Here is a 17,022-nt window from a genome sequence, read left to right on the forward strand (position 1 = left end):
ACAAAGTACAGTAGAAGCTTAATGAGGTCGTCAAGGTAACAGAGGTATTTACAGGTGACCCGTCGGTCAGCTCAGCAGCGAGTTATAGCCAGCTGCAGCTTGATTACTAAACCATGCACCCAACTTTTATGGAACTTCCTACTCTTTATATAACACGCTTTTATAAATATTTGGTGTATTCTATACATTAATTTTTTTTTCAGTGCCAGTGAGTTTAAGCGTGGTCCTGTAAAGCTAATTAGTGCTTTGTTATTTTAATGTCAAAACAAAGGAAGTCTTTCATCAACTGCATATGAGTTTATTTAACCAACATAGTTTATGAACAGGGAATTATAAGATGAATGTTTAACTTACTTTGATTTTAATGTAAAACAGTAGTGTCTCATTATATCTCAAGTCTCTATACGTCCTTCGTGGGGGCTCATGGTAGCTGACCAGCACCTTTTGAATGAGCCAAAAGTACACAGAATTACTTCTCTATATTTATGGGATTTAACTACCTCATGCAACTTTTTTTTTCTTGTCTTATTTCTTTCAAAGATGGAGACTTTTCCAACGAGCTCCCTTCGTCTTCATCATCTCTCTCACCCTCTTCTCCCTCTTATCCTTCTGTGCCTCACCCGGAATCACCTCTAAGCCCCGTCCCCTCTGGAAAACTTCGATTGGAGGCCGCCGCCCCTCATTACCATGACAACCAGCTTCAGGTGAAAGTGTTCTGGAAGTGGTCCCATCACTGTAAGTTCATGTTGAAACACTAAATGTCTAAACTAAATAAAATGGAAATATTGATAAATATATTAAATGTAAAGAAACAGATTTACAATCCATCTCCACACAATTTCAGGCTTTTCAAATGTGTTCTTTCTCTATTCCAGTCAGACAAAGACATCAAGATCTGTACATTCTCCGGTGGCATCCACACACCTGTATTAACAACGTGACGAGCAAAGAGAGAACGACAACAGTACAGGTATACCGGTCTGATATTTTCTGCATTACATGTAATTTCGTGATCAAAAATCCCATCACATTATAAGAAGACAGGAGTTTAGTATTAGATTTATGGGAAAAAAAGTATGTACAAAATTCTCCACTGTCATGGTGAGGAGAACATGAAATAAGTACAATTTCAAAGCTGCATCATAATTTTAAAATTAGTTTCCAAAAGTATGTAAATGTTGTGTACAAATAAAATATATGTATATTTTAATAAACCTTGACATTAGTCTGCTTTAGCTGTGAATTTGTTGTGTTGCAACATCTTTAGAGCCATGTTAGCAGTAACTCTAGTTCCCTGTCTGCAGGGCACCCATCACACCATCAAAGGCCTGCACTTTGCATGCAAGTACCAGGTTTCAGTGGCACTGAAGGCGGTTCCAGGGTCAGAGGGTGTTGCCTGGGTTATGACCCCCACTTGTTCCTCCATCAGTGGCAGAGAAGGAAAAGCTTCGGCCTGCAACAGCAAGGGTACTATAAACTTTTAACACGTTTTTATGCCTGCTCTCACTGATTCCATTCTATGGTATTCTCGCAGACAATACAGCAGAAATCAGGCTGTCTTGTAAAGCAACAAACTCAAACATGAACAATATTGACTTTAAGCTATTCTAAAGTCGAAACATTTTGAAGTGATTTTTGAAAGGGTTTTGTTCTTTTTCTGTGTCAGAGCGCCTCCCAGCAGGCAGAAAGGTGGTACTTCGACCAGAGCAGCTGACTGCAGATTTTCAACAACTCAACGGAACATTGATCTCAACATTTCGATGGAGGATGTCCCAGCATGCACTTGATCCCGGAGCAGTGGAGGGCTTTCAGTTCACCTGGACTCTGCAATCCGAGCTCAACTCTGACGTCGACAGACCAGAACATGCACTCATCTCCCAGACTCAAACTATTGCATCGGTGAGGCAAAGAAATACTTTGTTGTGGGGGGAAAAAGGTTGTTTACTGCTGGAGGAAAATACAATGAAAAAGAGGACTTTGTGTGTTTTTGTTTCTTTTGGAGCAGGCAAATTTTATGATCCTAAAATGTGATATTTTCGTCCCTGCTTTGTTCTTCACAGACTCAAAGGTCGGTAACTGTTCGGGGTCTTCAGGCGGGCAGTGTGTACCAGCTGCAACTCCAGGTGCTAACAGCTGGTGGCAGAAAGGGCGCTGCAGTCTCAAAGACCATACAAACTCCAACAATAAACATCAGTCTCTTATAGGTAGTAACACTGTTATAAAGACTAAAGTTTTACTTAATCCGTAGTAATTCTTAGCCTTATATTTGTTTGTATATTAAACATCTGGGCATATCTTTTCAAGGCCATGTTCCGCTGTGTTACAGGTTTTATTTCACCTTAAAAGAAGGCCTGTTTAGAAGTGTACGATAAAGAAATTTTGTTTTATTTTGACAAAATACATTTTTCAGGCATAATAAAGAAAATGAAATTGCCTCATATTTCGTGACTTTTTTTTTTTTAATTTAACGCCCAAATCCAACACCTATGGACCCTTATTTTTTAACAAAAACATGTTGTTATTTTTGTATTCTGTTAAAATTGCAGCATTTTTAAGTGTTGTTTTTGCTGTAGAAGCCAATAGACTTTATTGGCAACTGTTCTGTACAATAAATATGTGAATAGTGTGAGTTCTTGTGCTGCTGCATCTGTTTTGTGTTTTGATAGGATCAATCCCCCTACACTGTTCTGGCCAAGGAGTCTTGAAAAGAATCTTTGTCTTTTATTTTTATTGATGTTAGAAGAGATAAGCTCTGATCTTAAAATGTACAAACCCAAACTGTTTTTTACTTATGCAGTAGTTTAGATATGTAAACGTCTTCTAAAATCAAGCTTTTTTTGTTCTGTTGTGCTTTTTTTTCTTTGGTTTTATACTTTTATCACAATTGCATTGTTTTAAATCGTTCTCTTCCATGCTTACAGATGTCACATGTTTGTATTAATAACAAGGTGTGAACTCTTTTGCTATTCATATATAGGTCAACACTTTTTCATTTTGACTATTGTTTTTATTTATTTTTATATCCAAGGCATTTGTAACGAAAAAATATTAAAACATCATCTCTGTCTTCTTTTTACACATCAAATAAGCCATCATGCAAAAAAATAAAAATAATCATTTAAAAAAAATATGTGATGTCAGCTGGTTCTACCATCTCAGAAATGTGTGGATTTCAATAACATTACCATCATGTTATCAGTTTTTGCATTAAATGAGAAGTCTTAAAGTTGACAAAATCAAGTAAAAACTAATAAGATAAAATGTGTTGTAACTGGACAAAAATAATATAGCTTCAGTGTGGAAGAGCAAAAATATAAACAAAAAGTGTTCTGCAACTCAGGTTAGAAGATATCTGTTCTAAGTATCAGCAAATCTGTTCTGGATAAAGGTGTAACGATTTGTTTTATTGATTGAATAAATTCACATCACAATTTGAGATTGACAATGCGATTCATGGTTGACATTGTTTCATTCTGAGCTACCGAAAATCAATCCAGGACAACTTGGCCAAAGTTCAACTAGTGTAACTCAGATAAAGATCTGGTACTGAACAGCACAGGTGAAGTTTCCCAGATTCCTTCTATTTCTTGCAAGATAATCGAGTGTAGATTAAATATGAGAACAAACAAACTAGTAAACAATCTATTTTTGATATTTTTTTTATTTTATGGGCCACTTCTATTCAATTCAGACAGATTGATCTGGTTGGATCATAGGAATTTAAATCAATTATTCTTTACACCCCTGGTTTTGGATAAATTAACCTCTAAGTTGGTGTTCTGCTGAACAAAGGTTGGTATTTTTTGGAATTGATCTTACCATCTCCAAATCCAAGTTCTATTTGGACATTTCAGAAAGGTTGCAAAGTGTGTGACATTTTGTTGTCTTCTATTGATAATTACATTTAATGGTTGGAAAAAAATCAAACATTAAAAATACAATTTTATAAAACAAAACTACATCAATCTTTCAACTGATGCAGTTTTTGTAAAGCTTTAATTATTTTCAAAAAAATGTGTGGTCTTATTTCACTTTGATAATTTTAGCATGTAAATATGGGGTTTTCTTAAGTTCTAATCAAAATTAGCCTTTTCCTTAATAAATTATCCATATTTGCTTAATTATGATCATTTTGGGGCTCCATATTTATCTTGGTTATATTGTATTTAAAAAAATAATGCATATTTATCACAACCTATTTTTACTTAAATGTGGTGGTAAGAATAGATTTTATAGTCAGCAAATTATTAATATAGTTGTCAAAAAATGCGCTGAAGCGAGCGACGTAAGATGACCAAAGAACTTTTAAAGAGAGCGAGACGAAGGAAAAACTGACAACTTTTAAGGCAACTTCGGCTTTTTCCGCCATCTGCCGAAGTGCGTCTTTTTTCGTGACGTAATCAACAAGCGACGAGAGCTTGGGTTGTTGTTTCGTCTGATCGTGGCCATACGAAAGTCAGTTTATTTCGTTGACAAGGTGGTGTATAGTTCGATTTATCCTCTTGCATTTGCTTATTGGGACGTATCTGTATTTCTCTGTGTACCCATGCAGTTTTAAACGTCATTATCTTCTCTTAGAAAATGGAGGAAACTGCTTCTTTGTGTCCTGTTTGCAGCTAGTTAAGTCAGCTAGCTTCAGTCAAAATGTAAACTAACTCGAAACTTTGGGAAATTTTGTGCTCGTTTTATATTTTTCCGAGTTAAAATGTTTTTATCTGTTGGGGTTATTACTGTTTTGCGGTGTGCTAGTCATGAGAAAGACGCACTTAATGGGGTAGTTTTAATTAACTTCAATACTTTGTCTCAGTGTTAGTTTTTGCCACTTTAGGCTTGATGTCTAAATATCTGGGTTTCCTTTGCCATATTGGCTTTTATTTTAAAGTTGATGCTACTTCGGGTTTTTTTCTTTGGTTCTTGCATTACCATTTATCTAAATAAATGGAAGTCGCTCAATGAATCAACAAATTCCATTTTATTTTAAATGGCGCAATAATAGTAAATTCTGTTTTGCCAGTAGTATAAAACGTGAAATGCTTTTAAGATGATGCCTGTAAACCTTTTTATTAAATGTATGTTTAGTTAAATATATGAAATGTGAATTGAATACTGTCACAACAACAGTAAATACAACCAATTTTTAATTTGACAGCGTTAATATCTTGCAAGTTTACCTTCTCTCAAGTTATGTTTGGTGTTGAATTTTTGTTGACCTAACTCCGAACTTTCTTATGTTTCTCAGATTTATGGCTATTTCAATACAATTTACCAAAAAATAAAACATAAATTAAAAAATGTGGAAACCTTTTGCATCTTTTATACAGTGGGTGCATTAATCTAAAAAATAATATTAATGGATTGGATTTTTATGCACTTTTCCAGACGCTCAAAGCGCTTAAAATGTGCATCCACTGTTTTTTCACTTCTCATTCATACTTAGATATGGTAAGCTACTGATGTAGCCACAGCTGCCCTGGGGCAGACTGACCATCACCGGGACATTCATACGCATACACACACCAGTGGAGCCACAAGAGAGCCACTCCCGCAAATAATACCCACCTGGAGTAGATTAATCGGTTTATGCTTGGTGCAAAAGTTTTATGAAGATAATCGTAAGAGCAGAAGCTAACCGTTTTATTTTCAGAGTTAAATCACTATAGTACCTGAAAGATATTATTGTGAATTTCAAAGAGTTTGATCTGTATTTGTTTGTTCTGATGTGCTGTTTGGCAAAACTTGTGATGTTTAAATGGAAACATAATTTTCTTTTAATTTCTTTTTTCCTCTTGTATCTCCCGGTTTTGTCTAGGTTACCATGGAAGTTTTACAGTGAAGAATGTGGTGGGAAAGGCTTCAGTCCATCTTCTTTTTTACACAAGCAAACCATTTTACAAGAGAACTTTTAGAGCCTTCTCCAGTGAGTGAAAGAAAATTCGCCTCTAATGTTTTTAAATTTGCTTAAAAAAATAAGCAAAAGACAAGACTTAAAATCGAGGGCGTTGGGGATGGGGTGGAAGAGTCAAAAGAGGACGTCATGGTTCACAGGAGCTCCACTTCCTCAATGAAAACGTCTGCCTCACCTCAGTCAACCGCTTGTACCACAGCGCCTCCTTCTGTCTCTCTCCCTGGAGGTACTGATCAGGACTTGACACAGACCACAGCAAAACTCCTCACTGCAGATCTTACCTGCAGCTCTGATTCATCTGCAGCTGCTGTGACTGCTACAAACCAACCAATAAAAAATGCAACAAAGGAATTAAGTGATAACTCGACGGCAGTCTTGCGCTCTAAACAGATATTGACCCCAGTTCGGGGTGCAGTCAATAACCGAACATCTGGACGAAAGAGAACTCCTAAGACTTGTGACTGTTGTGGTCCCAACAGTGCTGGACACAATGTCAAAGCTTCAGGCAGAGGGAGAGGGAGGGATAAGGACCTGGGGGCCACGACTAAAAGAAAAGTGGGACAGTCGGTGAACATTAAAGTACATGAAGGAGAAGAGGAGGAAAAGGCGGAGGAGAAGGTGCAGATTCCCGTAGCAGAGTCTGACTCTCCGTCACAAATCCATGTCGCCACAGCTTCCACGGACATCACACAGAATGGGCCATTGAAGAACTCTGACGCCCCGGAGGAGAGATCTGTGCAGAAAACGGAGGATGTGGTGGAAGCATGCACGGGTCAGGATGCAGTGCAAGGAAGCGGGAATGGAAGGGATGCTCACACAAAGTTGTTAGGGACGGCATGCAGGGGAACGCTGGTAGTTATGGGTAGAGAAGGAGGAATTGTTAAAGCCCTGATTGCATCAAATATGAAAGATAATGTTGAAATTAAAAGTGGTAATATCATCAATGTAACAACAGGTGCCTTAGCTCAGTCCGCGTTAGAAGGAAGCCGAAATTCTCAGATATTCCATGCAGGCCAAAACAAGTCCAGTTCAGTTGGAAGTCCTCTTGGAAATGGAGAGACAGTAAGCCTGACGGACACAGATGAAGAGATGGAGGATAGTGTTGTGAGTGAAGCTGCAAATGGGTTGGTATCCTCTTCAGCGCGACCAGGCGTTACTGCAGGACTTAGAGTTTCCTCCAGCCAAGAGTCTGAGATGCAAGTGGACCAAATCTCAGATGAAACCGACCAAGTTTTTCTCTCGTTGATGTCATCCAACGGAAAAGTTACCACACCAACAGAATGCGACCAAAAATCCTTCCCCATGGAGGTAGAAACGTGTCACCCAGCCGCGATTCTCCCTCCAGACACGGGGCCTATTGCAGTAAACAGCAAAGAGCACTTCTGGGCTTTGAGAGACCACAGACTGTACTGCCAGTCTGGCACTTGGGAAAAAAACGAGATGGAACAAACACTGGTTCAAAACAAGGGAGACGACAAAAAGCTGGATGCAGAGACGCAGAAGGAGGAACGCTTGGAGCAACTTATTGATGCAGTCCAAGGTAGGACCAACTCTTTTATAACTTTTTATAACAAGTTGAGAAGTTCCAAACAAATATATCAAAATACAAACAACATAGTGAGTTGAAGGTACAAATATTATGTGGGTGCTGTTTGCACCTCGCTTAGTTTCATGCTATGCCATTGTGTCCAAAAATTTGAAAACCAAGAATTGTTTTAATTTGTAGACCAAAAGTCAATTTTCTATATAATTAATTTTGCCCACAACTTGTAATCACTGGACCAATTTAGGGGGATCATATTTCATCCAACACCTTGTAATGTTTTTTTTTTTTTTTACCGGCAGTTATTAATATTTTGCATATGTGTCAATCTTCTTTTTCAATATTATTTCCAGAAAATATTTCCAATAGAAAGATTTTGGGGTCTTTAGGGATGACATAGCCCAGGTGTGGGCAAACTATGGCCCGTTAAACTATTTAGCCTGGTCCGCCAAACTTGAATAAATTATACATATACTGTATAAACCTTAATAATGTTTTATTTTCTTTAATTCTGGTTTATCCTAGATGGTACATAAATACATTGACCTGTGTCTATAGATGCAGAAGGTTATTCTGCATTTAAGATTCAAGAGTACTTTATTAATCCCTAAAGTAATCTTAATTCATGTGGGATTGGAAGATGTGTTGTTTTTCCCACATTCATTTGTGTTTTTGAGTTGGACAGGCGTTTTTCCGATCTTTCAAACACCACACGAACACCACATTTCTGCAAGTTTGTGTTTTTTCCCCAATGGACATCAACCCGTCATTGCAATTGGCTCTAAAGTGAGAGCAAAAGCCACAATTTTTTAAATTTACACAAAAAAATAATAATTTTCAATCACATTAAAGCTGGGTTTTCATCCAGATTCCATGTTGTTTCTTTCTATTATGAGGTGATTTGCAAAAATACTCCACACATCTACTTATGGTCCGATCCTTCTGTCAAATTTTAGATCATTTAAGGTTTTGCTAAAAAATCAAGCAATTTAAATGAAACCCTTTAAAATTTCTCATCACTTTTTCTGAAAATAGTTCAGAATTAATGAATACTGAGACGGGTGACTGATGGAGGGGCGTCAAAAAACAATTTCCAGTTTTGCAACCAACCCAATTATTGTGCTCTGAGCATGTCATCATGTTGTGTTTGACTTTCTCTGCCACAGAATTCCTGGAGGGCTTTTATATCAAATATGGCAGCTTCACTCCTCTCAGTGAGTCTGATGTTTTGGAATACCTGAAGAAGCAAGCAGACTCTGACTTTGGCCTCAGGTCAGGACTCGCACGCACATCCCATGTGCATCTTATTAATATATATATTAATAATACTGAAGTTCTGCTTGAGTATTTTTTCTCTCCTCTGGTTTCCTGTTAGAGCCGATGTCACTTCCCCTAAAAGAAAGCTATGACAACTCTTTCATGTCTTGTGTCTATTTCATAACAGTGGACTGGACATTAAGAGGGCGATGACCCGGTACAGAGCGGCGCTGGCTTCTTCTCCTGTTGCTGGCTTCATGGTCACGTACAACAAACACACCCTGAGTCTGGAGGACCTCAGCACGCTGGAGGAGCAGAACTGGCTCAATGACCAAGTAGGAGGAAGACGAATGGGAGGCCTTCATAACACCTTCACAATCAATTAGTGCTAGAGGGAGAAATCTTATATAAACATTTGATATTGTTTATAGATGATGATGATACATTTTTTTTCCTACAATACTTTAATTTTAGTTGTTTTTTGTTTCATTACAGATCATCAACATGTATGGAGAGCTAATTATGGAAGCCACAGAACATAAGGTGAGGCAGAGAGGAGGTTTAATTTTTAGAGAATTTTCCTCACAATAAATTGAACTAAAAAACAAAATTAAGAAATTCTTATCTATTTTTTAGGTTCACTTTTTCAACAGCTTTTTCCACAAGCAGCTGGTCGCCAAAGGTTATGATGGAGTGAAGAGGTGGACAAAAAAAGTAAGGAGGAAGTTTAAAGTTTTTTTTATTTGACTCTAAGAACAATCTCCCTCTTTTGGCAGTCTGGAGCTTGAACTCTTGCAGGCCATCTAAAGTTTCAGTCCTTTTTAAGCCTGAGTTAAGCTTCAAGACAGAACTTGTCAACAAAGCCATTAAAATCATATTTAAGCTATGTCAACAACTATGTTTACTGTAATTCAAACAGCACTGAGCCATGTGATTGATATTTAAATATTTCAGTTCCTGTTTTATTCCCTTACTTACAGTCAGACGTTTAGTCATGTTTGAGTCATGTTTCCATTTTGAAAGCGTGACAGTCTTCAGCGCCGTCGACCGTCATCAAAGGCGGAACTGTATGTGATGTGAAGTGCAGCTGTGATGCAGCAGGTCCTTCAGATTTATGTCCATGTTTGCCTTTGATTGTACCCGTGATCTAAACTCAAACCACATTCACTGAAAGAATGTTGTTTTTAAATATTTTATGGCCCTCAAAGCGAAAAACCTGCATTTCTGTATTTTGCAATCAGTAGAAGTAAAAGGAAAAACATTGTAATCAAAGAACTCTTAAGTTGTTTTCATATTTTAGTGATGTTTGACACACCTGATAAGAACTCCTTTTGCTTTATTTCAGGTTGACTTGTTTTCCAAGTGGTTGTTGTTGATCCCCATACATCTAGAGATCCACTGGTCTCTTGTCACGGTCACCATGGCAACCAAAACCATCAGCTACTACGACAGCCAAGGCATCGTCTTCCGACACACCACAGACGTGAGTCTCTCAGCTCGTCCAGACATTTTGGATTTTCTTTTTGGTGATACAGGGGAAGAGTTGATGGTTTCGTTTTTGTCTTTTTTAATCTTGTGACACACTGGCGATGCTGCTGTGTTGATCGTAGCATCTCTCTGTTTGTCTTCTGCTGGCAGAACATAATGAAGTATCTTCAGAATGAAGCCAGAGAGAAGAAGCAGGCAGCGTTCCAGAAAGGCTGGAAGATCACTATCATCAGGGTAACCCTGACTCCTCACACATCACTCATACCGTGTTCACACTCTTCCCTTTAACCCTTTACATTCTTTTGACTCCCGTGACTCTTCAGCTGTTAACGTAATTCCAACTAATTCTGTTGCAGAGTAAAAAAACCTTACAGTGATATAATACAGCTATAGCAAAGTGCTTTTATTTTACTTTTATACAACACAATTTAGCTGTGGTGGACCGTATTCAGCAAAAAAATGTTTATCAAAAATTATTATCTTCAAAGAAATGCCTAGATGAACAAAAATGGGCCTCTAAACGAGGTCAAAGTAACAAAAATAACTGAAGCTTTAAATCTAAAAGAGGAGGACAGCTTAAAGGGTAACTAAACACCTGACCAAAAGTTCAACTTTTTTTTTAATCTATAAATGGGGCTTTAAAAGTGCTGACTGTTGGCCACATTTTTGACAATTTAAAATAAACTTGTTTAATTCCTACAGTAATAGTCTGAAACTGTCTGTTTGCTGTCCCCTAGAGGTTGAAATGAGGTAGTAAAGTTGAATTTTGGGATTGGTCAACGGATCTCATAAGTTCACCATCATGCTCTGTATATATATATATATATTTGTTTATGTTTGAGGATAGTAGATATTTTCAAAACAATTAAAAGTTCAAATCTAACATTTTTTTTCTATAATCTGTATTTGAAAATGTTTATCTTCATGCTATAATCAAATGACTATGAAAGCCTAATGCAGAAACTGGAGGTCATCTGCTTTGCTGAGTGACTTTGTTTTCTCCTCAGGGAATTCCTCAGCAAAAAAACGACAGTGACTGTGGAGTTTTTGTCCTGGAGGTGAGACATTTTCTCTCAGAGCCCTCTTTGTCTTTTCACATCTCACCTCCCTTCTATTGTGAGATAAATCAATGTTTTTTGTTTGTTCCTGCATTTGGATTCTATATCAGTTCAATCCGTCTTTTAAATACGTCCCTTTCCTTTCAAAGCTTCCAGGTTTTGACATGCCTTTTTCTTTCCCACCAGTACTGCCGTTGCCTCTCGGTGAGGCAGCCTCTGCTGTTCAGTCAGGACGACATGCCTCGCATTCGAAAGAGAATCTACAAGGAGTTGTGCGACTGTCGTCTGAACCGTTGACCGAGCGACCGCCGTCTGTTTGTGTGGTGTCATGAGACCATCTGTCCAGGTCTGACAGACAAAGTCCTCTGAAAGTCGGTTACATAAGCTAAAGCGAACCCGGCCATCTGTATTCCAGGGAGCCTTAGCCGTCGTCTGCCTCTTTGACAGCAGAGTGGTGGTTACTTGAGGTGATTCCGGGACTTTTACTTGCAAAGAACTACTGAGTTTGCTCTTCTACTGATGGTTATCTGTCAGTGATTATATGAAGTCCTGTATGAGGATGTTGCACTTGCACACTTCAGGTTCTCCTTCCACCATCGCTCAAGGATTTTCTGTCTATAGTCAACAGGAAATCTGATTTTTGAGCTGTCATCCAACAGGACTGGCTTCATTACCACGTCGTTCTATGCCGGACTTTAAAGGTGTAGGAGACTACACTTACACGTTTCAAAGCAAGAAGATGCGATATCGTGGACCAGCACTTCTCTCAAACTTGAACTCTGTTTTTGGACTTTGGAAATTTGCACGATAAGAAGTTTGCAATGTAAGCGGAATTTCCCAGAATTCCTTCTTCCTCAAGAACCAGGATTTTGGTGCAGTTTTTCTTCAACAAAGTGTCTGTTTTTGACAGTTCATCTGCAGACGTTTCCTTAATGAGATCCAGTATTTCTATAGCATTTTTCTTTCTTTTTACCATGACACACACAATTAAGTTAAGCTTAGCATAAAACTCCTCAAACTCGTGCAATGATACCTAAAGCAGTTGAGTCCAATGGCTTTTCAGGCTGCTCAGCCAATCACGTTTTACTGAAATAAAATCTTTTTTTTTTAACGACAGTTGTTACTTCAAGTGTGACATGAAAAAGTTGGGTAAAGCGGCTCCTCGTCAGAGACATGAGCAGACCTCAGCTATTTTCATTTATTTACACACATGTATTTTCAGATTGTAATGTACCTTTACTGGCCTACTGGTGTGCGTGCTTGCTTGGCTAGAAACCATGCCGCTCGTTTGAACTGTTTTTATAGTTGTTATTAAAAAAGCTATCCTGCTGGACGACTGTTGCAGCGTTTCTTGAACCCTTCGCTTTTCAACTGATGTACTACAAAGACATGCTGTCAGACAGGAAAAATCTGTTTGAAGGCACGACTCCATCCATAGAACCTTTATTTTGTTTGAAGGTCACATGTCTTAAAAGTCTTTCAGAAAAGAACAAGCTGCTGCATGCACAAGAAATGACATATTTTATTATGTTTATGAACCCTGAGGAAGATTACTTTTATGTAGAATTTTTTTTATAGAGCAAAAGAAACATTTCTAGCAAATTTCCCCTTATTTTTATGTTTTTTTTAAATATATTTTTGACTTTCTTAAATTCCTCATGTGCAGTTATTAAGACTTGTAACTTAAATTAAAAAAATCTTTTTTTGTTTTGTTTTGTTAAGTGCATTATGGGGAAAAGAATAGCTGCATTACTCCACGATGGCCAATAGAGGGAGCTCCATGCAATTGTTTTTCATAAAATCTTAGGATTCTTCCAGAAGGACCTTGAATATACAAATAACTGCCAAACATGTGCTGGACAAAAATAAAATGTTGAGTTCTGATTAACTTTCTTCTGTTTCTAAGTGAAGCAAATTTCTTTAATTTGTCTTTTTTTTTTCTTTTTTTTCTTTGTAATACTTCAATATTAGCAGTGATAACTTAAATGGCCCTCCATGGAGCAGTGGAACGTTCTTCATGAGAATTGAATAATGACGTTTTAGAAGAAGAGAAGTACTTGGATAAGTTGTAGTGTTGGACAGTAAAAAGTCTTTTTAATTTCACAAATAAATATATTTTTCTTCTCTTTTTTAATTTCAAAGCAATATTTATTGTTGCATTAAAAATAAAGACAAGTCAAATACATAAATTGCATTTCTTGGATTTTTGTATATTTTAGGATATTATTTTTAATTGACTAATTTTGCTAATGACTTGTGTCATGTGAAACTAATTTAGAAGAAGTTTTTTTTTTTTTTTTCCTGCAATTTCAGTTCTCATTTTAGTGCCAATTGCACCCATGGTTTGATGTTCTTCAGGAAAAATTAAACCTGGAGAAATGCTACAGATATTTATTTTTTTCCTGTATTTTCTGTGCTAAAAGTTGCAGAAAAAAGTATTTTGTTCATCACTATTACTATTCTTATAGAAATTTTAAATCTGAATTCATAGACAGATGTTGTTTTTATTAAAATGTAAATCTTTTCCATCTATAGCAGGGGTCTCAAACCCGCGGCCCGCGGGCCATCTGCGACCCACGGGATGATGATTTGCGGCCCCCTCTTCATATGAGAGATTACTGTTGGTGCGGCCCGCAAAGCTGATATGAATGACAGTTGTTGGGTGCAGAGCTGAACGAACCAATCACGGTGAGGTATATGGCTCTGGAGGCAGGACACCGGCTGGCTGTCCAGTACCTCCTCACTCATTCATTCACTCCTCCAGTCAGCTGGAGGAATAACACAGGGTTGTCCCAGATGTCCTGACTGGTACCGGTAACCCCCTGAGAAAGAACTGCCACAAGTGTAAAAGGCTTCACTAGTTCCTGCTCAGTTCTGACCCAGCTGGGATCAAAATTCCCCCTCTTTCAAGCGTTTGACCAGCCTTTCAAAATCCAGATTATACAGTTTAACATTTGGAAGAGCCATCCCTCTATAAACTTTTGAGGTCCACATCTTCTTCATGTCCACCCTGGGTCTCTTCATATGCCATAAAAAATCTTTAATATTTTTTTTCAAACTGGCTGAATATGTATGGAGGTATTTTCATAGCTAACATCATGGAAACATAATTGAACTGAAGGGAAGCTATCATTTTAACCACATTAATTTTCCCCCATAATGTTAGTCTCAATTTCTTCCACTCACATAGGTTTGTTTTAGTTTTTAGAAGTTGTGGCTCCATATTTCACGTCACAATCTCTTCCAGATTTGGATTCAGACGTATTCCTAAATATTTAATTCCAGATGATGACCACTGAAAAATAAATGTAACATGTATAGAATGACAATACGAATTGACCAATCAGACACAGTGTGAAGAGAAAAAAGAGAAAGAAAAGTATAATATTAATGATACAAGAACATGCTACCAGAAAAGAGCCAAGCTGAAAATTTGTTGAGGTTGGGGACCAGGGAGAACCCCTCACCCGTGATCCATTGATCAAAAGCACTTCTGACTCTTTATGAGTGCGGGCCTGCACCTTGGCGGAGAACCATACATAGCGTTGAGGCACACCCCAGTCTGCATACTGCAGCCAGGGGTAGTTGGGCTGGCACACTCCTCCTCGCCTCTCTCCTCCTGTGAAATTACCCAGCACCTTCAGACGCAAAAGTTACATACAAGTGTCTTAAGTTGTCAGCTTTTGGTGAGCTCCCACTCCCGTCCGCTCCTGTCAGAATTTAATCCCGTCCCGGTCCCGTGATTAATTGATTTGATTTTCTTTTTTGGACATATATAAAATGCAATCACATGGATTACAATGACAAAGCGGCTGGGTGGCTCAGTGGGCTAGATGAAGGGCTGACACACAGGAGCCTGGGTTCAATTCCCAGGGTTGTCCACTGATCCCCACCCAGATTGGGTCTTTAGGCAAGACCCGTGACGCTGCTGCCTAACTGGGTCCCTGTGCCCCTCAAGTACAGGGTTGTGTCAGGAAGGGCATCCAGCGTAAAAACTCTGCCAAATCACTGATGCCAAACAGTGGGTGCTGTTACACTGTGCCGACCCCAAAAGGGATAAGCCGAAAGTGAACTACATGGATTACAATGACAAATAAAAACTGAAATACATCTGTGCAGGAGAGAGTGAGAAGGCCTACACAGGTCTTATAAAACCACCTCCCCCAAAACATAATCATGCAACAGAAACAGAAATGTCAAGCAAAAAATAAAAATATTACATTTTACCCCAGTGACACTTTTTGAAAAAATATTATAAAAGCTAGCCTAATTTTAATTGTTTTTTAAATGTCTCTAATAAAGAAATAGATTTAAGAGTTCAGTTTAGATTATTCCAAAGTTTTGGCCCTCTGTACTTTATAGTATCTTGATTAACGGTTGTTCTACAAAAAGGAAGATAGAATCATCACAGCGTCTCGTTGGATAAACATGAACATCGGAAGAAAACATAAAAAAATCAGCAAACGATGTTGGTAAAACCTTTGACCGATACTTAAACATAAAAAAAAAGACACAATATGTGTTAATATTAAATATTGTTAATATCTTATATTTTTGAATAAAGGAATTGAAGGAGATAGTCTACTTGAATAACTAATGATGCACAAGAATCTTTTCTGTAATAATAATAGCTTATGTAGATATACTGCACATGTATTGCCCCAAATTATATTACAGTAGATAAAGTGTGGATAAATTAAAGTATAGTATAGCTTCATCATGCAAGGTGTATTTATAGAGGAGCAAATTTTGTTCAAAATACCTACTGATTTCATAACTTTTTTACAAATATTTTGAGAATGATTTTTCCAAGTTAACTTTTGATCAACAGTCACTCCCAAGAACTTTGTTTGAGTAACTTGGTTAATAAAAATGGCATCAATATAAAGTTTTTGATTTACTATATTAAATGCATTCATTTTATTACTAAAAATCGTGTAATTTGTCTTTTGTACATTTAAAGAAAGTTGATTTAATTTAAACCACTCAGAAATATTTAATAATCTTCATTTGCTTCATTTATCAAAGAATCAACATTTGAGTTGGTTGTCAGACGACAAGTATCATCTGCAAACATGACATTAATATTAATGGAAGAAACGATTCCCATTGCGGGAATCCCGAGACCCGTGGAAATCCCGAAACAATGTCAACCTTCAATGGGAGGTTGGCGCCAGTGTTTGGCAGTGGAGCCACCATCAGTGTGTGAATGGGTCAGTGACTGTAAAGCGCTTTCGAAGGAAGGTAGAAAAGCGCTATATAAGTATATGCCATCTACCATTTAACTGTTCTTAATGTCTGCTATTGTTCCTTCTGGGGGTAAGACCCCTTCTGTGTGGACTACCTTGCCTCTCCTTGTCACCATCCAACTGCATTTCTCAAGCCCGAATGACATCCCAATGTCAGTACTGTAGATCCTGGTGGTGTGGATCACGGAGTCAGTGTCCCACTCGCTCTTAGCGTATAGCATGATGTCAACCATGTAGAAGAGGTGACTGATGGTGGCCCATTTCTGAGTTGGTATCCATAGCCAGTCTTATTGATTATTTGGCCAAAGGGGTTGGGACCTATGAAGAACAGCAGTGGGGACATAGCATCGCTTTGGTATTTGCCACATTTGACGGACAGTTGTGCAAGTGGCTTCCCATTGGTTTCAAGGGTGGTTTTTTACAACTTCATTGAGTTTTCCTATGAAGGCTCTTAGAGTCCTGTTGTCTGCTATCTCCAAGCATTTCGGGATCCAGGTGTGTGGCAATGAGTCATAGGCTTTC

The 17,022-nt window shown here is 37.9% G+C and overlaps 2 protein-coding genes across 3 annotated transcripts in view; both read left to right on the plus strand.

Annotated features, from left to right (window-relative positions):
* Positions 1 to 3,128, plus strand: part of anos1b (anosmin 1b) — a 36,393-nt gene extending 33,265 nt beyond the window's left edge. The window contains exons 10-14 of the mRNA XM_024279376.2: positions 541 to 735; positions 876 to 970; positions 1,305 to 1,467; positions 1,667 to 1,899; positions 2,061 to 3,128. Coding sequence (XP_024135144.1) covers positions 541 to 735; positions 876 to 970; positions 1,305 to 1,467; positions 1,667 to 1,899; positions 2,061 to 2,204 — 830 coding nt within the window. The 3' untranslated portion in view covers positions 2,205 to 3,128. The remainder of the gene's footprint in view (positions 1 to 540; positions 736 to 875; positions 971 to 1,304; positions 1,468 to 1,666; positions 1,900 to 2,060) is intronic.
* Positions 3,129 to 4,327: 1,199 nt separating this feature from the next.
* On the plus strand, positions 4,328 to 12,585 carry LOC112150685 (sentrin-specific protease 5). 2 transcript variants are annotated; one of them, XM_024279148.2, is made up of 10 exons: positions 4,328 to 4,477; positions 5,810 to 7,445; positions 8,615 to 8,720; positions 8,893 to 9,040; positions 9,201 to 9,248; positions 9,342 to 9,419; positions 10,051 to 10,188; positions 10,344 to 10,427; positions 11,201 to 11,251; positions 11,438 to 12,585. In XM_024279148.2, exons 2-10 carry the CDS (start codon positions 6,035 to 6,037, stop codon positions 11,546 to 11,548), a joined length of 2,175 nt encoding a protein of 724 aa, XP_024134916.1. In that variant the 5' UTR covers positions 4,328 to 4,477; positions 5,810 to 6,034; the 3' UTR covers positions 11,549 to 12,585. The 2 variants fall into 2 exon arrangements, with proteins under 2 accessions (XP_024134916.1, XP_024134917.1); XM_024279149.2 differs by lacking the exon at positions 4,328 to 4,477 and adding an exon at positions 4,511 to 4,646.
* The last annotated feature ends 4,437 nt before the right edge of the window (positions 12,586 to 17,022 follow it).

This window comes from Oryzias melastigma, linkage group LG4, assembly GCF_002922805.2.
Source record: "Oryzias melastigma strain HK-1 linkage group LG4, ASM292280v2, whole genome shotgun sequence".
Taxonomy (NCBI): domain Eukaryota; kingdom Metazoa; phylum Chordata; class Actinopteri; order Beloniformes; family Adrianichthyidae; genus Oryzias; species Oryzias melastigma.